At 38.1% G+C, this 24,330-nt stretch overlaps 1 protein-coding gene and 1 long non-coding RNA gene across 6 annotated transcripts in view; one reads left to right on the top strand and one right to left on the bottom strand.

Moving 5' to 3' along the window:
• Positions 1-1,668: 1,668 nt before the first annotated feature.
• The window catches only part of LOC310898754 (protein transport protein Sec24D-like), a 52,352-nt gene continuing 29,690 nt past the window's right edge, over positions 1,669-24,330 (bottom strand). For all 4 annotated transcript variants that reach the window (XM_083834182.1, XM_083834184.1, XM_083834185.1 and 1 more), the window contains exons 9-23: positions 21,957-22,095; positions 20,150-20,265; positions 17,189-17,313; positions 14,223-14,414; positions 13,511-13,604; positions 11,199-11,315; positions 10,547-10,717; positions 9,677-9,773; positions 8,897-9,042; positions 7,158-7,296; positions 6,625-6,743; positions 5,145-5,324; positions 4,453-4,644; positions 3,848-3,937; positions 1,669-3,426 (exon numbers count right to left, since the gene is read on the bottom strand). In XM_083834182.1, the coding sequence (XP_083690308.1) occupies positions 3,286-3,426; positions 3,848-3,937; positions 4,453-4,644; positions 5,145-5,324; positions 6,625-6,743; positions 7,158-7,296; positions 8,897-9,042; positions 9,677-9,773; positions 10,547-10,717; positions 11,199-11,315; positions 13,511-13,604; positions 14,223-14,414; positions 17,189-17,313; positions 20,150-20,265; positions 21,957-22,095 (2,058 nt within the window). In that variant the 3' untranslated portion in view covers positions 1,669-3,285. The remainder of the gene's footprint in view (positions 3,427-3,847; positions 3,938-4,452; positions 4,645-5,144; positions 5,325-6,624; positions 6,744-7,157; positions 7,297-8,896; positions 9,043-9,676; positions 9,774-10,546; positions 10,718-11,198; positions 11,316-13,510; positions 13,605-14,222; positions 14,415-17,188; positions 17,314-20,149; positions 20,266-21,956; positions 22,096-24,330) is intronic.
• Positions 3,297-14,607, top strand: LOC310898773. 2 transcript variants are annotated; one of them, XR_014583693.1, is made up of 4 exons: positions 3,297-3,436; positions 4,455-4,686; positions 8,083-8,217; positions 11,247-14,607. It is a non-coding gene; the product is annotated as an uncharacterized lncRNA (long non-coding RNA). The 2 variants fall into 2 exon arrangements; XR_014583694.1 differs by having other exon boundaries at positions 8,122-8,217; positions 11,247-11,381.

The following is a 24,330-nucleotide window of genomic DNA, read 5'->3' as shown; positions in this document are numbered from 1 at the left end:
TTCATAACAGCTTTAAAACAATTGGCTTAGCCAACACTCAAGTCTATAAAAATAGGAACTGTTAATCAGTAAGAGCAGTGCAAGGTGGAGCTCAAAGTCCTGGTGCTTGTCCAGAAGAAGGGTGTCTCAGTGCAGTTGGTTGGTGGCCCTGCATAGCAGAACAGAGGCAAAGAAAGGTTTATCGGCTGTAGGTGTGTGACTTCAGTGTTCAGCGTGGCTGGTTTCCTCCCCTTTTGCTGGGGTGGTGCTGAGGCTGCACAACACAGCGTGGTTTGGGAATGTCTGTAGTCAGAGGTAGCTCAAACAGGACACCAGTGGTGCCAATGCGTATGGTCCCACTGCCTTTCTGCAATGCTCCCTTTTCATTGTGACCCAGCTGCTGTGAGCAAGTAGAGAAGCGCTGTTGTTGTCTGGCTTCTGTGCTACCACAACCAGATGTCCCTTTCCTTAAAGGCACATTCAGGCAAACCAAGCCTTTACCTTCTAGCCCTGTGACGTGACGTGGATGACATTTGAGAGTGATGCTGGGTATTTCTCCACCTCCTGTCAGAGGTAGTAATGCTGAACACTTGCTGGTTTGTGTTACCAGTTTTGTACATTTATTGATGTAGTTATGTCTGTAATGCTAAATGGAATTTGGGGAAGTGGCAAACCTGCTACCAACTGTATTGGCTAGCTGCAGCACCAGTGATCAATTTTCTGCTGCTTTGGTCTGAAAAAAAAAAAAACCATCTAATATGGAAGTACGTTCATGCTTTGATCCAGAATTCTAGCTGTAAAGCAGGTGTCCTAAAGCTGCTGATGAGCATTATTTATGTGGCCTGAACCGACTAAGTCGAAGATGCATGTCTGTGGTACAGCCACGGTCTTCTGGCCATCAGAGGCATGGGGTAAGGAAATCACTTCTAAGCATGGCTGGGGCAGGAGCTGTCTGTGTGAGCAGCTCGCTGTCCTCCTGCCTCTGAGGGGGGATTCCTAGTCATTGCAGTTGGCCTGAGCTATTTGTTCAGCGGCTGGGTACAATCATTTTCCTAATTACACTGCGTGCCATGTGAGACTTGCAGCATCTTTCCCCTTTCCTGATTCACAGGGTAAGTGGTTTTTGGTTTTGTGTTTTTTTTTTTTTTTGGTTTGTTTGTTTTTCTAAAACAGTTTACTTGTCCTGTTTTTCGTTTGTTTTTCATCATGCTGTTTTGGCACATTTGAGACCCAGTTTGCCCCTTCCAGTGAGTGTCCTTATCATAAACAGGGCTTGATGCTAATAGGATCCAAACACTGAAAGTCTGTAATCCCAAATAAGCTTGCCTGTCCTTAAAATTTGAGTAGGAGACGGTGACATACAGTAGCCAAAGCCGCAGTCTTTGCTTTTGGACATATACCAAAAACATTTATGCTGTATAGGAATTAATTGTTGTTGCTAATTTAACTTTGCCATTTTGCCTGACCTCTGAAGTCTCTTTATGATCTTTTTATGTTGTTTTGCTCTGTGTCCAGGGAAAGGGGTAGAGAGGGAGTTGTGTGAACCCTGAGGCCAGTTTCCATTGCTAGTTCTTTTAAACTAGCCCTGTACAGTGTCCCGGGGTACTAGTTTTAGATGCTGCTGTTTAAGAGGTACTGTGTAGCTTTTGACAGAGGCTAAGAGCATTTAAAAAAAAAAAAAGACCTTAGTCTATGACAAACATACATACTAATTATATTTAATAATTGCTTATGTCTTTACACTTAAGAGTTGCTAGTGTCATTTTTTTTTACAAAGTACACTGATGGGGAAAGGCAACAAATACTTTTTACAAGGTAACATCTTCAGCTACAAAGTGCTCGTTTTGACAGCTGAATTCAGTTTGAGTATCCTTTTGTAATACATTCCTTTGTTGTAAGAGTTCTTATTCAATGCACAAGGACACAACTGTTCTGATAAGCTGTCAAACCAAAAATATGCATTGGCCTGCTTATCGTATACATGAAAATCAGTAATACTAATTAGTGACACTAGCATGGTCAAAGGCACTTCTTTTTTTAATTGAGGCCCAAGTCTGATTCTTTCTTTTGAGGTGGTTTTTCGGTCGGTCTGTCTGCCTTTCGGTGAAACACTGGTATTTGTAACAACAGCTTTTCAAGTTTGCAGAAGTTCAGATCTCATGCACGGAGGCATTGGTCCTACAGCTACAACCAGCCTGAAGAAATGTCTGAGGTAAACAGCTCATCCTTACACGAGGATTTTGGCTTTCTAAATTCTACCTTAAATATTGATATTTGTAGAAGTTTATTTTTCAAAGCGTTAACTGATGAATAAATCAGTTACTTGAGAGGAAGTCACTGTAATAGGACTGGTATTAAACACGAGGCTTTCTTTTTATAGCACCAGAACTAACCTTTGGTTAATGTGTCAACTGTCTTATGGTTGACCTGCCACTGTAATTTTGAGGGAAGCAGATGTTTAGCTAAGTTGTATTGGGAGTATTCCAGTTAACATAAAGCCAAACATGTTCAATTTTGAAAATTTAATTATATAGCATTTTAAAATAACTGCTGCCCTTAAGACTGGGAAATTGTACCATAACAGTGTGGCATTAACTACACAACTCAGAATAAGCATTGCTCAATTACCATTTGTCCTGTGGTCAATTGTTAAACTTACTCAAGTCCAGTTTTATATAAACAGAGGCATTTTTGTGTCCTGAGTAACCATGGGTGTAGAGGGTTACTCAGAACTCTGTTTCTGTAGAAGCTAATAACGTGTCTTTTCCAGGAAAAAGTGGATTATTGTTTAGAAAATTTACATGCAGGACGTTGAAGTACTCAAATCAAACTACAGGATTGCCATAAAAACCTATTCACCTGTATGCCTTAGAAAAAGCAGCATCTTATAACTTCTTCCTCTTCTATGTAAATTTTTTAGCATCTTTCCTGGCTCTTAGAACGCTTTACGACTAGCAAAAGAAATAATTGGTTTTCTAAATTGCATTTTGATACTTGAAAATGCCTATCATATGCTTTTAAGCATTGACAGTTTGAAATCTGGCAATTCAATTTAGAGAAAGAATCGAGACTCCTGAAAGATTACTACCTGAGCGCAGAACTTCCTATTCTACAGCTGAGTAAGTAAACTAAATATTCAGTGAGAGTTGTGTGAAATGAAGCTGTACAAAAAGAGCACAGAAAAGGTTCAGTAAAGCACAGCAGAATGCCTGGGTACAGTGAGGTTGTGGGCTACCCTTCAGGCACCAATTACTGTCCCTCTTGCAAAATCAAAAAGCAACTGACAAATTATGTACTCAAGTTTCCTTAATTGAGCAGCTGGCAGATCTCTTTGTGAACGCAGCATAAGAAATCCACATAAGAAGCTCCTCCATAAATACTCTTGTCTTCTACCAGGAACTGTCGGAAAAGCATCTCTGGCTGTTCCCGCTGTTTCACTATCATCAGCTGAAAAGAGGTAAATATATATATTTAAGATACAGTCATGCTAAATGCTAGTACCGCTTTTCTGTATCTATTATTATGTGCTACCAAGGGGGGGGGGACACACATTAATAAATCCCCACATTTCAGTAGCTGTGTTTAGGAACACAGGAGCAAGACTTGCGTGCAGCCAACAGCTAGTGCAAAGTAAGGTTTGCACAGTAAAAACAGTGACCTTCAGACTGCCTATCTTTGAAAAGCGCCTTGGATGGAGAACTAGGTACATCTGAGGTACTTGCCCCTAGAAGGCATGCTAAAACTCCCTGGTGTACATGGCCATTCCTGCTATGTAAAGCCTTGTACAGCTACGGAGAAGTTTCGTCAAAGCCTGTCCTGTTCTGTTCAGCAGCTGTGAGGAACCAGTTGAGGCAGAGACAAGTCTTACCTTCATGGTGTAGGGCTTTTGGCTCTGGATGTGCTCCATTATTGACTTAACTTTCTTAGAGTATAGATTGTCCAGGTCAGGCAGTAATGTCTGTTAGAAGTGAAGCATTGCAGGTTGTTATATTCCAGTTGCATCTCTTACAAATTCATACAAGACCAGTTGCTGATATTTACGGTGTGACTTACTGTGCATTTCATTCTAAACTGGGAAGTGCCACCTCCTTCACAAAACCTTGTAGAATAATTCATCTGTCTGTAAGGCATTTTTCAGTTTAAAGTAATCAGTGTTAAAATTCATTATCAGGAGACACTTTAGCTATTACCAAGTGCTTTGTTCCTGTTTGAGCAATACATATTCACTAGGATTTTAGTATCTGTCATAGTGAAAGTTTAAGATACTTTGAAAGCTTCTCTCTTGTAATTGCTCAGAGGGTAAAAGCTTATTACAGTTTTTTTGTATTGCTTTTGGTGTCTTAATACCTTCTGCTGGTCACCTGTTTCTCCTCTTAGCTGAATGATGAATGCTGAAAATCCCTCTCACTGGTCTCTGACTACCATAAATCATAAATTCTGAAAAATTTGACTGGCTTCTCTTCATATACTCACAGCTTCTGTGCTGATGTGTGCAAAGGATGGCACGTTGAAAAGCCCTTGAATGAGCTCCGGGGGTGTGCTGACCCCCAGCCACAGGAACATGCTCAGACCGTTGGCCAGAATGAAGGTGCCTCCTTCTGAGAGACATTTCTCAGAGCAGCGGATGGCAGCTGGGACAGCATCACTCTTCAGATCCAGGCTGTGCTGTGGGACAAAAGTCAGAGTTGCAAACCTGGTGATTTTAAGGTAAAAAATAAAGATTAAAAGGTTTATCATGCCTTAGCGGCTCCTTTCCAGATGAGAGGAATATATAGAGAGAGCAGTCGCACTTTTGTCAGTTTACACATTGCATGCTAAGGAAGACTTCTCCACAGTATTAAGATGCTTGCATGCCAGTGCTGAGCTTTACTGAAGTGGGCACCTTTCATTAGTCTGGGCAAAAATCTTGTTAGAAGTACAGTGAGAGGATGCTGCTGTCGAGGATTGATCATGCTGCTTACCCATTTACTTTAAACTAGAGCTTCTGCACTCCCTCCTCAATTTAGTTCAGCTAGCAACTACATCACTGTAAAAATACAGTCCAGCTTGGTCATATAACACTTGCCTAGCACAAAGAAAATCTGCATCTGTACAATTTAAAACATCACAGTACACTGAAAGCTGTCCTCACTGAAAATGAACAGATGTGCAGGCAGCACACTTACAATTGGCAGAAGCTGGGGGTAGAAGAAGAGCTGGGTGTCGGCCACCCCCATGGCCATGACCAGCTGCCGATGGTAAGCTCTCTCGTCAGTTGGAATTTCTGGTCTGCCAACAAGGACGCAGCTCTTGAGCAAGCAGTTCATGTACACTGGCAGCACCTTCATCGCGTCTGGAAGGATGAGCTGAGGGACAGGGAACACATGTTGTTTAATGTATCCCACGTGCTGGGGAATGACAGCTGGGCTTTCAAACATACTACAGCTTAATTCTTTTCTTTGATTTAAAAAAAAATAGGAGGGGAAATATAGGTCTAGAGCAAATATCTCATGGGTATTGTTTCTAACATTTGGTCTTCACTGTCACTAAATGATTTATTGCCCAGACTTGGGATTCTTAGAAGCACATTACATGGTATGTAAAAGCCTAATTGGAAAATACAGTCTAGAGGAGACCAAAGGAAATAATAACCTAAACAGAATGCCTCCAAGATTGTTGGGAGTGCTGCAGCCTCACTATTAACTTCAGCATTCACGTAGAAAATAGCCAATTTTTACTCAGAAAAGTGGGAAAAAAGCCACCTTTTCCAGCTACCTTTTGAAGTGCCTCAAAAGCTGGAAGAGATGTGGCAATATCTTGGGAGTTGTAAGAAAAAGTCAGGTTTAAAGGTTTATAGGATTGGAGTTTAGTCCATCCATCTTTGGATCTTTTTTTGAACTGGGAAAATACTTTTTTCAGAAACAGTTGCTGAAAGAATTTGAAAGCACCTTATTCAGTAAACTTCCCCCCCCCCCCCCCCCCCCCCAATATTCTGTATATATAAAAAGGGGAAACTGACGATTATTACTAAATTTGACAGAATTTGAAAATGCTAGCAATAGCATAATCGGAGAGAATTTTCAACTAGTGTGGAATAAAAGTAACTATGTTTCAGAGCTTCTTACTACCCTTTGGTTTAAAAAAAAAAGGAGTTGTTAAATTGTATTTTAATCACCATGGATTTTTTTTTCCCTAGGAGTATGGTCCCATCTAGACATCAGGTATTTATCCCTCCAGCACTCTTTGAGAGAGCTACACGTAAATTCAGGTTGTTTACTGAGTTACAGTGCTATTTTCAACTTTGACAATAACAGTCTTAATTGTCAAAAATCAAAATACTAATTTTTTTTAACAGTACAGAAGAAAAAAATGAAAACTTTTATTGTGAACTAGCATATAATTTCAGCAGGAAGAAAACCAGCTGTCTCATCTGTCTGGTATGAGCATGATAATCAGCTTCCTCAATGGCACTGCCATTTGTCCCAGAACAACAGCCTCCATATGCTGCAATTGCTACCACTGAATCAAACCTGCCATTAATTAGACTTGAAAGAAGATGAAAAAATGAGAAGTATGTCCTGAAATTTCCCTTTCTGGCACTGCTGACATTGCAGGGGTAGTTGTTCCTCTGCTGCAATAGCCTGACTTAGGCAGGGAGGTCCTTACCTGGCTTACTGCCGACGGGCTGGCACAGTTCTTGCGGTAACACGCCAGCATGCGAGCCGTCTGATTGACCAGGATCTCTCTGACTGTCTTCAGGGGTTGGCTTAGAATAGCTTTAAAAGCTACAAATACAGAAGAACAAAAGAGTATGTTAATAACAGGGACACTTTTAGAGTATCTACATTTTGCTAGTTTTTAATGTAGTAAAACTTACCTCTATGGGTGCCTTTTCAGTCTTTCCTGTATCATTTTAGAGGATGCTTATTAATCTTCACAAAAAAAAATGCCTATACGCTTTTGTGCATTACCTATTTCTAGCTACCTTCCCCAGCATTATTTTTATGGTATGTATATCTGAATACCTAATCTAGTTCTCTTTTCTACTTTGTAATAGAGTTGCTAGTTGCTGAGACTTGGAATAGCAAGTTACAAAACACAATTTCCCACTAGGCAATCACTTCATCTCTCCTACCTTCCTCTTCTTCCACCCCTAGAGAAAGCAAAAAGGAAACAAAACCAATCTGCTATAACTTTACCTGACTTAGCGAAGAAGTTGATAAGTGCGTCCGTCTCGCAAGTCTTGTAGACGTCAGCTAACTGGGAGCTACAGTTTAAACCGATATTGTGTATGCGCAGTCTTCTTTGTCCACTTATTGATGTGTAAAGGACAGCACACTGCAACAGATGAGCCAATTACCATTCATTTCGAGTTTAAAACAAAAAGTCGATCCTCAAGGCGTCCATTGTGTAAGAGCCACCACTAAGTGCATAAAAGGCATGCAATTAGTCCCAAGGACAGCCCAGCCTAGTAGTGCTGCTTCAGCATTAATGAACTAGAGGAACACCATACCTGTACATTTTGTGGAAGTAGATTAGACATGTAAATGCATTATAAAAATTATTAGCTTTAAAAGTATATAAATGTCATGAAAAGTGTACAACTACATGACTGATTGAAAGGCTTATTATTCTCTCATTTGCTACATACTGATGGTATCATCTGAAAACAAGAGACCACTGATTAGAAATTTGTAAAGCATCCCCTGTAATTGTGTAGTATTTGAACATGCTATTAAGAAGAGTGCCCCAAAGGAATGTAACTGAAAAGACACCATACAAGCGATCAGACGCTTCCTGAGAAGTATCTGCTTATCATGTTATCAGCAACAGCAACACAAAAACTTAGTAATCTTGAAAAATGAAGGGGGGGGTCTTCTTACATGAATAAATTGCTTATGAAGTGACATGAAGTCCTTCAAACCCCACCCCTGTATCTCGTCCCTTCCACTGACTTAGATATTAAAATTGGAGGGGTAATTTAAGAATTTGCTTATGACTCCAATTCTGCTTTAATATAATGTTAGCATTTGGGAAACCCCTTTTCCAAGTATGAAAAGTAAAGGAACTGAGCTCAAGCTTTCCTGACTACTAACCTTTTGCTGGCACATGCTCGTTTCCTAGCACCACAATCAAAAAAGAATCTCATCATTTTGTCTACAGCTACAAACCGAAGTCTGCAGGGCAAACACCAACTGCAGTTGACTGCAGTCAGACGTGCACTGGATCTGCCGCATATCCCTGTCACAGGGAAGCCAGGTAAACACAACATCTACATGGCACGCACTTTTCCTGTCACTCCTGCAGCACCGCTCCAGGAAGTGACGGCAGACATACCAAACCGGATGTTCCACAGTACTGTATTTGTACAAGGATTAACTGCTAGCCTATAAAGTGTATTTACAGGGGCAAGATAAAAGCTAAGCAGAGCAGAAGTGAAAGTTCAGATAATTCCATGGCTTAAGTAAGTTCAAAACCTTGCAAGCTGTAACATTTTCTGCCACTGATAAAAGAAAAATGTCATGACAAAATACCTAGAACAGTAAATGGCAACCCCGCATTATCTGCTGATGGTTGGGGTACATCTTTTGTTAGGCACAGGCTTAGCACAAGTGTTGGCAATTAGGCAGAGAAATGCCAGTTTTAATTATTGCCTAATCTGCATTTCCAGGAACTATTACTGAGGCATGCCCTATTGCAGAATAAGAAGGGAAGCACAGATTTCTTGAGTTTTGGAACAGCCTGGCATTGCAAGGTAGCGAACTTTGGCTAGTTAATTGAAAACTTACTTTATTAGTGGTACTATGACTCCAGAGTCTGTGCAAACTGTACCTTCCTCCCCTCAGTGCTACGGCATGATGTTTTTATTATTATTATGGCTGCAGAAGTTCTTACTCACAATTTCAAGACATGGTATGTCATTAAGTTTTTTTTTTACCTGAATTAAGGCGCCACTGTCTTCATTCAGTTTGTCATCATGTTTGAACTCTACCGTCACTGCCTTGTCACAGTCAACCGCTGCCATTTCTACATCCGTGGTGTTGTCCATGTAAATGGCACCAAAGAAGTCAGTAGCCCTGAAGCCTGTAGCCAGATTAAAACAAACAAACAAACCATATTATTTTATTTAAAAATCACAAGTATAAGTGACATTATTTTGTGACTTCTTTTTTGGTCATTCAGTTGTGCATACTAAAATGGAAACCATTTCCCATCACGCATGCGCAGCCTCAGTCAACACCTTCTGTGAGGACAAGCAAAGCTGTTCTGATGGGCCATGAAGGGGTGCTGTGGCTCAGAGACCCCCGAGAACCTTTTGCACTGTTCACTTAGCCGTTTTATTTGTTTGTATTTCTCAAATACTTGCATTTGAGGCAAGAATGATTGGTTGAAAAGTAGGAACATTAGTTTAATTTGAAGTAATGAAAGAACATGTAAGTGTCCAGCAACAACACCCTCTTTTGTACAACTTATTTGCATTTCAGGATGCATGCATAGTGATCAGAAACCTTAATCGTATTTGCAGATTTAAGTAGGTATATACAGTAAGGGCACACTCATTTTACCAGTCTATACTGTTCAAAAGGTACATAATGAAGTTAAAACAGGAAGCCTGATGTTACGAGTGATCTGTAGAGCACTTCAGCACCGTATTATTTATAGTTATATATTCTCATACGCATTCATATTTATTTTCATTCCCAACGGGTACCATTACCTGTATTTGTCCGAACCCTCATTATTGCATCAAAGCCGGTCTTTTTTTCTATGTCCTTCCTGAGGTCGGTGAGGAACTGGGGGCTATCAGAATTGAGCTAAAAGCACAAAGCACAAGTTGCAGTTCACCACGGGGTGGCAGCAAACCAGCAGAAATCCAGCACTCCCTCAGCCTGTTGTGAACTCTGCCCCTGCCCTCCCCCCATCAAATCTTTTCACAAGTAACATCTCTTTTCTTTTAAAAATGGCAAGAAATGCCAGTTGCTGCTTTATTAACAGAAACACAGATGTGCAAGTATCCACCGTTAATTCATTACTAAGCTTGGACAAGTAGAATTCCTTTCAATCAAACCTGTCTTCAGTAACGTCCGGTCCTTGCACCTACCCTTGCAGGCTAGCTGGGATTTTGTGGTACAGCCTTAATAATTAGAGTAGTCTTGTTCACTCAGCAAAAACTGGTTTTGCAGATCAGCTGATGACACTGAGAAAGTCCCTTATTTCCCCATGAAAATTCCCATGAAATTTTAAACAAATGAGTGTTGTTATGGCTTTTCCTTTGGGGGGGAGTGTCTTTATCATAAGCATTTTTAACTGTAAATGCAGGAGTAACTGACTACCCTGCTCAGATGGCACCATATGTAGGTAAGTGGGTTTAATTTTAAGATACCAACCAGCTTATGCAGAAGTAAAATTATGGTCTCAAGATATTTGAGCCTGATCTGCTCTTTCTACATTTGAATTTTACCCCCTGGGATTTATAAATAATTTTTCTGGAGTTGCTCTACTTTTACACTGTCAAAGCAGTTTTGAAATAAAAACAACCAATCCCCAGGTGTTACTATCTGATAGGTAGGAAACTTGCACCACTTACCTGGAAATTGTTGTACTTGTACAGTGTTCCTCCAGTGTACATTGTGACAAGACCCAGGGAGGCTATGTCCACATACTGATTTGGGAAGAGGAACAAATTCACACAGCAGCCATTAGCCACGCAATCCCTGGCTAAAGTCTCGTAATAATTTACTTGAGGCTGGAAAAGTGTCTGCACAGAATTAAAAAAAATACAAATGTGACAACATTAGATACTGTCGGTGGCCAATCACAATCCAAATACCCAAATGAAAAATAAAAACGAGACATGGATTTGATTGTAATCGTGTTGCCCCTGCTCATACATTCTATCACCACTTACATGCATTGAAAACTCAGTCTGTTCTTGTAGAACTAAATCACACCTTGCAGGTAGCAAAGGCTCTTGGTGGGTGGAATTATTTGCAGCTGATCGATTTCCTTTACTGATGGGTGTTGCTGCTTGGCCCATACTTTAGCCTCACAGTTCTTGTAGGGCCAATGCCTATATATTTATTCTCTATATCTAAATCATCAGGGCACAGTATAATTTGGGAATATTATATATTTAAACACGAATTCTTTGTAAAAGAAAAGAAGTAAAAAAAGACCAAGGCTCTACTAGAGGAATTCAGTGTAATAGCAGTCCCCTGTGAACTCCTAGTAGAAAATACCTTTTCTTTATCTGTATTGAGTAGTTTTTTGTCATCTCTGTTTCTTAGCTTCCCTGGTGCTTCCGCAGTTGGCAATGAAGAATGGAAGATAAACAATTTTCCAGCACATTCTGCAGCCTGTTGCAAAGACACCATATTGACATTTATTCTGTTACTCAAATAAACAAGCCTAATTTTCATTCATATGCTGTGGTGTCTCTAAGAACAGTGCAGACTTTCTGCAAAAGTTCTTCAGAGCCAAACCATTTATTTAGTCTTTACACTTGATGGAAGTGAAGTCCCAAAACAAACTGGGAATTTTGTGTCAGTAAATAACTTAGTCTAACATAGATCCTTTGGATGATGCACCGGTACAGTAATTCCTACATGGGACACTAAAATCTTGGTGGGCAAAACTAGAAATACCTCTCCTAGAGACATTTCAGTTAGATACAAGCATTATGCAACAAGCAACAAGGATAAAAGGTAAAAACACTAAACTGGATAAAATTAAAAGGAAATGTAATTTAACAGAAAATACTGCTCCTTCAGTTCGGGTGCACTGTTATCCGTTTTATTTTTAGAGAAGAACGACAATTACATTCCTGGACTAGATTCCACATTCAAACTACACTAAAATGCAGAGCATCAAAACTTGTGATTAACTCCTGTCACTAAGAAATAAAGTAAATGCTGGTTTTACTCAAGTTTTTAATTGTTATCTAGAACTCTAATGAGGCCATAGGATTTGCAAACTGGGATGGCAAACTGCTGATAAAAAAACCTTCAGTTCCAAAGAAGAGAATAGCAACGGTAGCAGTACCACAGGCATCTATGTACTGCTAACAAGCTCTTCCACCAAAATTTACAAAATCCAGTTTTTTCACTTGATACTGAGACAGTTAATAGGAACGTAAACTGGTTAGTCTTAGAATTCTGAAGTCCTTAAGCACTGAAGAAGTTGGGTGAAGGTGAAAGGAAGGAAGGAGGCATTTGCCCTTTTCATGCTCCAGGCTTAACCATACATCTAGTTTAAAAATGTAATACCCGAGTCTACCGACACAAATGGGCTTTGGTACTCCTTCCCCTCCAGATCTTAACATGTCCGCAAGATACTCCACATTTCAAAATAAGCCATGGCATTCTTCTGGGAAAACTAGGAATTTGCTTGCTATGGCAGAAATGCAATCAAAGACAGTATCTTACTTTTAACGGAGCTGAATCTCACCCTAACAGCACAGTTATCTTTTAATCATGAATGCCAATTTCTTCAATTTCTCTTAAAAAGTAGTCTCTAAAGAATGCAAGATTGACTTACCACCATACGCATCAAGAATTACTGACACTGCTTTTGACAATGTGTCTAAAATGCATATACAATTTCTAAAGATTTATTAATCTCAGAGGAATATATTTTACTCTTTTCAGATGAGTTATTTTCTTGAACACATGTATATGCATATTAATAATTCACAGGGAACATCCTTGCAACTTATAACTTTAAAATACAAGTTAAATAAAAATTTTGTTTGAAAAGTCTTTTTTTTATAGGAACAACATCAAAAGGAAATTTACATTTATGGGTGTTAAGTTTGTTCTGTCAAATACTGGGAAAGAACATTTTGATAGAAGTGGTAACCAAATGTATAAATATTTTGCACACATACATTCTACTACTATGAATAAGAAGAAAACAAGTATTAGTTAAATATTTAAGAAATGGGATTTGAGAGATGCTGTACAATTTTGGCTCAATATATCTACTCAAAGTTTGAGATGTACTTGTACAGAGCTCACAGATAAATCAACTATTTTAAAGCACCACTGGCTGTTTTCCGCCCCTGCAAATCTTGTGGTGGATCATGGTGTCATTTTTCTAATTGGCAGCGCTCCACAGAAATGCCAGCATTTCAAGGGATATCCCTGACATACAGCAAGTTACTTAGATGTATCTAGAAATCTGTACAAACATCCTGAGTTATCTATTAATTATGTTAATTATGCTGTAGTGACTAAACACCTTCTTATCTCTTAAATGCTGAATAAGAAACCGACTCCAGGAACCGGTCTTTTCCAACCTAAGTGATTCTATGACTGGTTTCCCTCAATAAGGAGAATCTGGAAACAGATGTTAAACTTGTCAGTTGTTTCTAAACAAAAGGAATTCAAACGTGCTGTTAAAATAATGGGATATCAGTGCTGGAAACAATCAGTGATTTTTTTCTAATTTCCCATTATGATTTGTAGGATTTGGCACTGGTCTTTAGCAACCTATAGGTTATGGAGTCTTGTCCTAATTAAAGAACTACTTTGACAGAGAGGAACATTGTAACCTTTAGCGCCTCCATGCCAGCCTGGATAACAGGAGCAAAGATGGTCTCACTCTCATTAGTGTCTGCAAACATCTCTGGAATCTGGTCCAACAAGCTATGAAAGAAGAAAGGTTCAACTGGTTAGCGTATTGTGGATAATCCCCAAAAACGTGACATACCAAGTCTTCATAGAGGAATTTCTTTTCCATGCAAGTTTATACTTAAAAATTTTGATTTCTTAGGATTCCAGCCAGAATAAAATGAAACATGAATTTTAAAATTCTATTGAAATGCATTATTTCAAAGCTGATAACATAAAGGAACATGCATTAAATCAAAAATAGCTAAAAATAAAGGAGTTCTGCTATGGATAAAAGACTTAAGAGTCCTTAGATCATACCTAGGTGTGCATCACATATATAGGAGGAAAACCAGGAAAAACATGCAACATGGCACAAAGCTGCAACTTGCCCTCCCACTTCTGACGAAGCAGAGCTGAAGATGCCTGGCTCACAGCTGGTCTAAACAGGCTTTCAAATTCAGCATTGCGAATTGCTGCTACCACTTTTGCTTCCCCTCAAGAGGTGGAAATACAGGACTTGATGCATCTGCTGACTTGTAAAGCATTTCAACAAATTCATGCATCCTCCAAAACCCTGTAACACAACTGACTAACAGGGAAAACGTCTATTCTAAGCATTCAGCTCTTATTCAGATACGGAATGTACTTTACTTGTTAACAACAGATCGTGATTCCTGAAAGTTAACAAGGAAACCATCCAGCAAAGGAACAAAAACTTCTCCGACATCCGAGACCACCATCATCTGAGGCTGAGCTAGATTGCTTTTTACATTGAAGAAGTGGAGGACCTTGTTATAAGTGACAAAACCAACTCGAATTGCTGAGGATTCTTCTTGCTCTTCTCTGTAAGAAAAACAAAAAACAAGTGGTTGTAATTTTGGTTTCAAAATTGGCCTTGCAATAAAAGCATTCCTTTGAAATGCAGGGCTGCTTTCAGATAATTATCTGTACTGGGAGCAACAAAGCAAACAACCAACCAGATGTAATTGCCTCAGTCTTTGCCTCAGATCAAATTAAAACAACTTGATTAAATCAACTGTTGTAATTTTATTTTATTTTTTAATATATATTACAGTCAACCCTATCAACTGTGCATCCCATTCAACCAGGCTAGAGTATCTAAGATAAAGAATAGACCATATCTTCAAAACATGGGAAAGAGGTAACAGGACAATCCTTTACAAGACACAATCAGAAAATCAGCTTTATTTCGAATACACTGTAATTCAGTGACACTAATGATCAGTGCCTGGAGAGAACAGTTACTAGGCTTGAACAGTGTCTGGTGACTTTCAGACTTTGGTGGCTCAATCTTCTGCTTTGGCAAGACTGCTTTTAAAAGCAGCAAAAGGTCTTGGATCCCTTATAGCTGTGCATCATGCAGGAAATGTACTGTAGAAATTGTTTGTTATTCCTGGTGTGTTCCCAGGCCAGCTAAAGCTCACAAACCGCTGCCGCGGAGCAAGAAAGTGCGAGCAGTGAGCTAAGGAGCTGTTTTTCAGGAGGTAACTCCCCTAAGCACTAGCTACTGTGTCATTAGTAGCAGCATCATTAATAAGACTAATGAGACCAGGTTTGCAGCCCTAAGTTTAGTAAAAGTCAATTGTATTCCAAAAATCAGTCTTAATTACTTATAAAATAGCACATTCTCTTGGTTTTACAAGCTTTACCTAAAACCTTGAGCTTGGGAGGGAAACGATTTTTCATGTCTATGATCTTTAACACTCGTGTCAGTAAAGAATGCTAAACCACCATTCCTGTTTTGTGGAAACAGCCGGAAGTGTCTGCCCTAAAACTTCTAGCAAGCAAATAATGTGTTTTCTGCTGTGCTGCAAATCTGCAGAAGCATAAAGCCCTTTTAACACAAAGTCCCTAGACAGCTAACTTAATCCATTATTTGCTAGCTTTAACTTCTCAGCCATTCTCACAGGCTTACCTGCCACAAGCCGCTACACCAGTGGCCTTTTTGTTACACACATTGCTCTATTAACCAGAAGTCTTTCCTCTTAAAGAATTTGGGCTCCCAGAAATCTGAGCACAGGGTGAACTCACAGCATGGTGTTTTCACCTCATGTGATAACAGCAGAATATTTTTGCAGGTGTCTTTCTTCAGCAACAGAAAATGAACACAGTGAAGTTCATGTCTTGGCACCAAAATAAAAGTTTCACCACAAATGCTGGTGGAGTGAGTGCCTGATTATTATTATTTTTTAATTCATATTGTTTAAAGGCAACAGACCACTCTGAAGAAACCCATGGGCACGGGCCTGCCTTTATTTATTTATTTATCTTGCTTTTTTCAGTGGACATGAAAACTTTGTCCATGTAAACAGAGTATTTACCAGTAGATATCTACAGAGTGCTTGTGAGGAAGAGAGTATGTTATTTCTTGTGATGTAGATACACTTGCTTTCATTTTTCCTTTACTTTCTCTATTCAAGACTAGGTGTTCCTAAACTGCCAATTGTTTTTTGCTGATATGCTCGTGGCCTTTTATTATCTTCAGTCATGACCAATCCTGATAGAAAGCTCTGAGATATGTGCAGGACAATATCAAACACTCGTGTCTCCAGTGTAATCTTCAATGACAAAGTGCTCAACGGATGGTCTTACATGGGCATCTGACAAACTAACTCCCCACCCTGAACTGGAATTTCTTTCACGCATGCACAGAAATCCAACAAGCACATATGATAAAAAGATTTTTAACATATCCCAGATTATCTCAAGGATCTTGTCTCCCACTCTTCCTCACTTTGCTCCCTCTGTTTCTTAAGCATGTTCTCCCTCTACAAATATTGTTATTTGGAATGCATTTTCTTTCTGTATGCTCTTCAATCCTTTTGTATGCCTCAACTAAGAAACACCTTGTCTACTTAATTTTTTCAGTCTGACTTCCACTGCTTCCATTTAACTGTCGGCATTATTTAAATGATAATGAAAACTGCACTAAACATATACTAAAAACTACACAAAACTACACTAAAGTAATGTACTGTGATTAATACAGATGAGTAGTAATAGTACTACTACACATTTAACACTGACATAGCAAACATGCCATATTTAACAGAATGTCAGTTGCCTACAAGATCTGCTCCCCTCTCAGATACATACCAGGGCAGAAAAATCTCACAACAAAGCAAGCTAAGAGTTCCGCTGATTAACAAAAAAGAGCTAAAGATACAACCCACCAGCACTGGCTTTAGAGACTTTACTTTCTTGAGATTCTGGTTTGTGGTATTTCTCTGCTTAATCTAACGAGAACAGCAGCACTGCAGTAAACAGAACTACAGCAAGTAAAGTTAAAACTACAAGCTGGGACTTATCTGATAACACCACTAGAGTTCAGTACAGGAAAAGAGAAGAAAGAATTGTACATGTTCAGTCAGTACAACACGTTCCTTCTGTTCATATAGTAAACCCAGATATCAATCTAAGTTTTTCAAAAACTGCCAGCAATTTTAAAATTACCATTTAGTCACTATCACCTCAAAAATGCCTGCATTGTAAATTCTGTCATTTTTTGTACTTTCTTGGTTTTACCTCTCAACATGCATAGCTTCTTGAAAACTGTAGTATGGTACATTAAGCAAAACACATGCACGTTTCTTTACCTTGGAAGCTTATCTAGCAGAGTCTTCAGTTCCTCACATATGAGTTTAACTAGGCCACTGTTTATATTCCGGTACGATACATCAATCATGAAGATATAAGCTGGTGGATTTGGAGGCTTGTTATTCTACAGAAAAAAATATTCACAGGGAAAATTAGACAGTGTCCTGTTATGTCAAAAAGATTTACAAAAGGTACCATAAGGCAATCTAAATACTGTGTTTAGTCATTTGAAAAATGCTATGAATTAGAAAGAGTAATTATTACAGAAAGATGGCATGTACTGGGTAAGCACCATCCTTGGAATAAAACTGTACTACTGGAAAATAGATCCTAATAGAATAAAATAAGTAAAGGATAACAGGTTATTAGATAAGATGAAACACTAGCATTTTCTATTGGAATTCAAGTGTTTAAACAAATTTGCTTCTGTATTCTGTATATGCTTACGCAATACCATTTTGTTAACAGAAATGCTTAAATTCAGTTTTTGTTAACATTTGCCTCTAAAAACTGTTAAGCAATTTCTAACCAATCTGGAAACAGAAAATGTGACTTAGGTACTGAACCAGATTTAAAATAATGCAGTCCCTAGCAGCACGGAGTGTTCATCTGCATCCTCTCTGTCTTGCTTTCTCATGCCCCAGTACACTCTGTACAGATAAGAAAACTGTACTTTGAGGAATAAGCTGATCTTCTGTAACATAATTAAAGCACTAGAGTGTAATGCTCAATGTATGCAACTGCTACATACAGAGCAGTGACTCAGACTGGTATGGATTCCTTTTGGCACAGCTTCTTAGCCGCAGTCGTACATAAGAGACATGTAAGTAGCATACATATTGTAATATACACTACTGACCAAGCTTCTGTAACTAACAAGATGATGATTGTTTTATTTTTGTTTATAAACAAAGCAATGTAATGCTTACGGATGTACCCAGGAAGATCATATAGAGTGCACATAGCAACAGTAATCATCACGGGCCTAGCCGTACGCCTAAGTTCAGTTTTTCTAATTCTCATTAAGATGAGTAGTGGTCATTACTTGGTGTCAAATTCAGGACAACTTTTCCATTATAGTTATATATGCTATTTCACTGCCTTCATATAAAGACTTCTGACCACTTACCAAATTATACTCATTACAAATAAACTGCAGAAAACTCCATTTAAGAAAAAATCATCTAATCCTTGAATTATGACTTATCCATAGTCATATCCTCAGAACACATAAAATTGAACATTATACCCTTGATCTCACTTCATTTGAATCATGTAAATCAAGATTAACTCTTGTCAACTAAAACCAGACAGTATTTTTAAAACCTGTTCTGTTTTTTTGTATTTGGATTCTAGTTTCAAAAAACGTATCAAACACTACTTTCTAAACTGTCATAGCACATCACTATTTATAAAGAATTCCTGCCTAATTTCTGACAAATATATGGCAGAAATGAGAACTTGTGCTCTTGCCACATCCGCTTAGCAGGAGCACAATAATGCAAACCAGCTGTTATTTGTTAACATTTTTTGTAGCTGTTCATCCTTGTCATTTGATAAGCACAAAAGGAAATGGCTTTTCAGTTCTGGTCTTAAGCTGATTTATAAAAGAACTAAACTTTTCTAACTTGGAGCAAAATGAGAAAATAATTATAAAATAATGTTAACTTCTCTAAAATTCAGTGACTTAACATTGCCAGTGTGAGTGCTGATTTTATCAGAGATTTATTTTTTGTAACATTCTGCTGAGTCTGTGGAACAGGTCTTTGCAACAAGAAGACAAACCATGCTGGATGGCTTATCACGGAAGCTCCCTCATTTAAACTGTTTGGCAAATTCACTGCACTGAAAGCAAGACTGTGATGACGAACACAGGGTTACACAGAAGAACTGTGAAAATGGCATGGAGCTATTCAGTATACACATTTCAAAAGCTTAGCTGCAGAAAGCAGCAAAGCTGAACCGAATTTGATGGATGTACACCAAGGATCCCACGCTATTTCTATAATGCCCCATTACAGCCACTGAGTTCTGTCCTGGGGTTTAATGCAGATGTCAATGGAATCTCTAAAGGCAGTCTCAGGAATTTCACTGGACTTGGAAGCAGTACCCCTGTGAGAGACCAGAATTAAAACAACTTGTTCATTTCTTTGTACCAGCAATAATCTGATGGTCTGAGGAAGTTACTTGTACCTACTTCAAGGCTTTCTTGGATCGAACCTCCTTGCCTAATTTTATCATATCCACATTCCACTGATGGAAAGAAAATTCCACCCAATTTCAGAAAGAAACAAAAAATATGTCCGTGCTGTTGGCAGATGAGGTCACGCTGGGAATTTTGAAAAATTTTGTAAAAAAGTTTGAAAAGCTTAAATAATTTATGCTTTGGGAAGTACAAAATAAAGTTATCTAATAAAATCAACTACAAATACTTCCCGTGGCTTGAGCAGACTTTGGACCAAGTTCTTAACTAATATATTATTAGGAGAGAGAACCCATTCCATTTTAACTTACTGGTCAGAACACTAAAACTACTCATGCCAAGACAGGATTCAAATTCCCATGCTAAGGTTTGAAAAGCTGAGAAGGCAATTCAGGTGCATGTCTGTCTGCAAAATTCGTAAGTCATGCAGCTAAAAAGCAACACTGCATCAGAATTTGAACTATAACCTCTGAACATCCTCTAAAAGCTTCCAAGGACCAAACCAGAACCTCAGCTGAAGACTTGTGATCCATGACTTTGAGACACTATTTATTATTGTTAGTTGCTAGTCTCCATCCGGCACAAAAGAGCAAAACATTATTGTGAGCTTAAATCCTCCACATCTGTACATTTTCTAAAATGTTCTTGGACTCTGATATTTGGCTTATAAGTGCATTTACTCCAATGTAGGTATTTAAAGAATTTTGTTTGTGTTGACATAAAATCATAAATAATTTTACATATTGGAAATACTCACTCGGCAATAATCCAAAGTAGCAACATATTCATATGATCCCAGAGATAGCTCAGGTCTTTCATAATGGTCTACCCGTCGGCCAATGTGGTCCAGATGTTGAAAGAAGAACGGCGGGACTAAAAACCAATATAAGAGCAGGAAAAAAAATGTTTACAGTGTGGAGAGGAACAACCCAACAACTCCTTCAGTAGTTACCATGTGGTAACACAGGCTCCTCTGTTATTGATCAAGGAGGTGTGCGAACACGTAGCCAGGTTATAATGTTTTTTTCTTCACACTGATTTAAGAAAACAAACAAACCTCACAACATTCTGGTAATGTCAGCTTCTCTTGTATTTGGAGAATACGGCATATTCCCCCATGAATGTCAATTTTCTCCTATCTCTACCCTGTCAAGCTTGAGTAGGTAAAACTGACCCAGGTTATTTCCACAGGCAGGAGTCTGCTATCCTCAGGCTACAGAGTAAATGATGGCTATTTTGTTAGAAAGATACCATCTACTCAAAGCTTAATTCACATCACCGGAGTTAAAAACAGCACTTTTCCTAAAGGCTGTGCTGCTTTATGCAACATTACCATTCACTGGAAATAGCTCTGCAACGTTCACAAACCTGGCCTACTGTACAATAAGCTGCCTTCAGTCCTTCACATCGTGAACCTTCTGTAGCTGCAGATAAAGGATGTAGAACTCCAAAGCAAGCATTAAGAAACCAAGTTGTTTTGCCACCACCAATTTACAGGCAGCTAGTCTAATGCCTAGTCACACTGGGAAGAGTCACCTCTGGATTTTAGCTCTTTTCTCCCTCAATCAATCCACATTTAGAATGTTATTTTTTACATTTCTGCCTGTTAAAAGCAGGGGATGCAGAATATCTACCTAGTTTTTGGGGCATTTTAAGGTCTCATTAATGTTTTTAAGTGCTTTCCAATTTGGATAAAAGACACTACTAATACAAAGCATGATCGTAAATGATACTGCAACTGAAATGTCTTTCTTAAAATGTTCATAACGCATTCCAATTTCTCTTTATGAGAGTTTAAATTGCGAACAAACTAGGAAATTTGCTATCTGCTATGCTTGCACAAACATCTGAGCCTCAGGCAGAAAAGAAGTTGTAATGAGCCTGTCAAGGTTCACGTTTCAGAGTTGAAAAGATTTCTGTATTAGGGAAAGCACTATACCACTGTGATCCAGCTGAGGAAATCCAACTTGATACAAATGTCTAGAAAGGCTACTTCTGGCAAAGATCTGGGATACAGCCAAGAGCACAAGAACAGTTATGAGTCACATGCAGCACACTTGAACAAATATGGCATGGTATCTTCTGTGAAAACCAACGATTGTCACAGGAAGATTAATAGGCTATTTAACCACTGCATCCACAGTCATGGCCAGGACTAGTCTAACATGGTTCTAAATAATTCTTTGCTGAACATTTAGATTTCTTTAAGAAATCAATTTATCTACACAAAAGTTGCTTTTGGTTAGCAATACAAGCAGCTTTTTATCCTACGTTGACATAATATTTTAAAATAAACTTTTGACCATAACAGACTGGACTTGGACTTCACAGTTTAGCATTATTTTTTCTTATACTTATTTTTAAAAATTGGACTGAAGAAGTGTTTTAAGTATTTTTACTAGGTAGTATTTTTTTTGTTGTTTTAATTTGTGAAATAGCCCTTGCTACTGCATCTCACTAAACTATTTTCAAGTCAGCTAGTCAAGAAAATCATTTCAGGGATACAGTTCCTTTTTAGTTTTATGCAATTTGTATGAATCACGGATCAGAGAAATATCACTTACCATCATTTACACAATTGCAAAATCCACACTGATACCTTCTTCCACCTTCAATAAACTGCATGAAGGGACACATGTAAGCTTTGCACCTGTTACATCGGATTGGTCCAGTCTCACCATGGTTTACAACATAAAGAGGTGTCTAAATGAAGAGGTACATGAAGTTATAAAAAGCACTGCAAACTTGAAACCAAATAAAGTGAGCTAGAAAGCTGCTGCTCAGCCTTAACACTTGTTAGATTTCACCTGACCAAGAAATTATTGTTCAGCATTTATCTAAATTGTCCAATACAGGTGGCTCAACCTTGTAGGTCCCCTAAAGAACTTAATTTTCAAGCTCGCAAGCTCCCTATTTTGGTATTTATCAAAAAGAAATAAAGCATCCACACAAAGAGCCTACAAAACTTTGAAAGCATCAGAAGTTCAGGGCTCTAGGCTGACTTTCTTCAGGAAAGGATTTTTATAGCTCACAAGGGAGAAATCTGCTGGGGTTAGGTATTTCGCCTTCTCTATCAGATTGAGCTTTTCTCAAAGAAATTTGTTGATACTCACCGATCGCATGCAGCTATCCCAAACAGGTAGCTACTAAGAAAGCTTCTAATATTTTCAATTAAATGCCCTTCCCCCTAATGCTGCTGTGTTACATGCTATACTAAGGTTTAATGCTGTCAGGGTCACCAGCTAGAGTAGAAGATTTAGCAGAAATACTGATATTTACTGAAGGAAAGAACATACAGTAAACAAATACAGTATCTCAAACACTTGTCAGCTTAATTACACTGACCATGCTTGCTTATAGCCTCTGCCAAAAACCACAGCTAATGGAAGACATTTTCCAGATGCCTCTTGCAGTAATAACTGTGCAGCAACTGAAAGACTCCTGTAACTGTAATTTATGTTAGAAAAGTCATACTTGAAACAACTGCACAAATGGAAGTTTGTTCAATTATTTGTGAAACTCTATGGAGCATAAACAAACGTGGTTTTTATTTTTTCTTTTTTTTTTCTTACTCCCTTCAACCCTAACTAAAAATCTCTGACTGTAAGAGTAAGAAAATAAATCCAGAGTTGGGCCCCATGATAGATCTCTACAAGAGGAAGAACGCTGACAACTCTTGAATGCTAAAACTTTTCCACTAGCATATTCACTAATTTAAAATTATTGTCTCTTATAGAATGGACATATTTAATCTATTATACATTTTTATCTTTTATTGGAACATAAAATTTTAAATAAAAAATTGGAGTCTTTGTATACCTAGAGAATCATACATGTCCTTCTAGCATTCACTGCTTACATGTATTTTATTGTTTGCTTATATTTTACACAGACAATTATTTTACTTATTTATTTCTCCAAAGGATTGGATGTTTTTTGCCAAGATCTTTGTACATACGAGTAGATTTTACTATGTGGGTTTTAAGTGATCCCTCCCGCTCCACTGAGGTAACACATTGCTTCATATTCTTTCTTCTACGAAAATTGAGTTTAACGCATATTAACACATAATGCCAGCTGGAAAACTATCAGGGTCATTTTTCAGACACAAGAGCCTTGGCTATAAAACCTGCTCACTAGCCACAGTAACTTAAGTTTTAGAACTTCTGGGTTTTGTTCATTACTTGGCAATTTTCTGATTATCATTCTGCTGTATTAATTTAATGAGGCCTGGATCTGGCTTGCCATTAATAATATAGTATCTGAACAGGCAGGGAAAAAAAGACACCTTACACAACACCCGATGCATTTATACACATTTTTTAGTGATTTAAAACCCTGTTCTAATACATTTAATGCTATTCAAGAGCAAAGAAAAATTATCCTCAAGTGATCATATTTTGAAATACCTTATTAAAATTAAGATCTTTACCTATAAAGCATGAATAAGAAAAATCATAAAAATAAATGCCATAAAGTTCAGAGCCTAGGTATCAACATTCTTATACGTACTTAATAAATTACCTTTTTAATGACAGCAGAAATAAAAATATTATTTTTTCCCTTGTCTTTCCATTTCTGGAGTGGAAATTTTTATCTTTCGTCTCCCTTTAGCTTCATTAAAAAATTTACTTATTACAAAGTCTTTTTGTAACATGGTTTTAAAGCCCTAGTAGCCTCAGGGTTACTAAAATCTGCATGTATGTTTAACTTTCTGCATCAAATGGTCTGCTTGAAGTCACTGAGACTATTCGCAGTGCATGAAGTTAAAATATGCTGTCATGTTTTACAAAAACGGTATTCCAATCTTATGTAGAGAAATGAAAGATAAAATATCAATAAAATCATACTGCAGAGGCTGGCTATTTTTAGTTTCTAATAAACTTGCAAAAACTTTAAAACAAAACAAAAAAAACAAAATCAATGAAGTTAAGCCTA

This window comes from Anser anser (assembly GCF_964211835.1).
Source record: "Anser anser genome assembly, chromosome: 4".
In the NCBI taxonomy this organism is placed as follows: Eukaryota; Metazoa; Chordata; class Aves; order Anseriformes; family Anatidae; genus Anser; species Anser anser.
Note: the sequence above shows the minus strand (reverse complement) of the source record. Positions and strands in the feature narration are given on the sequence as shown.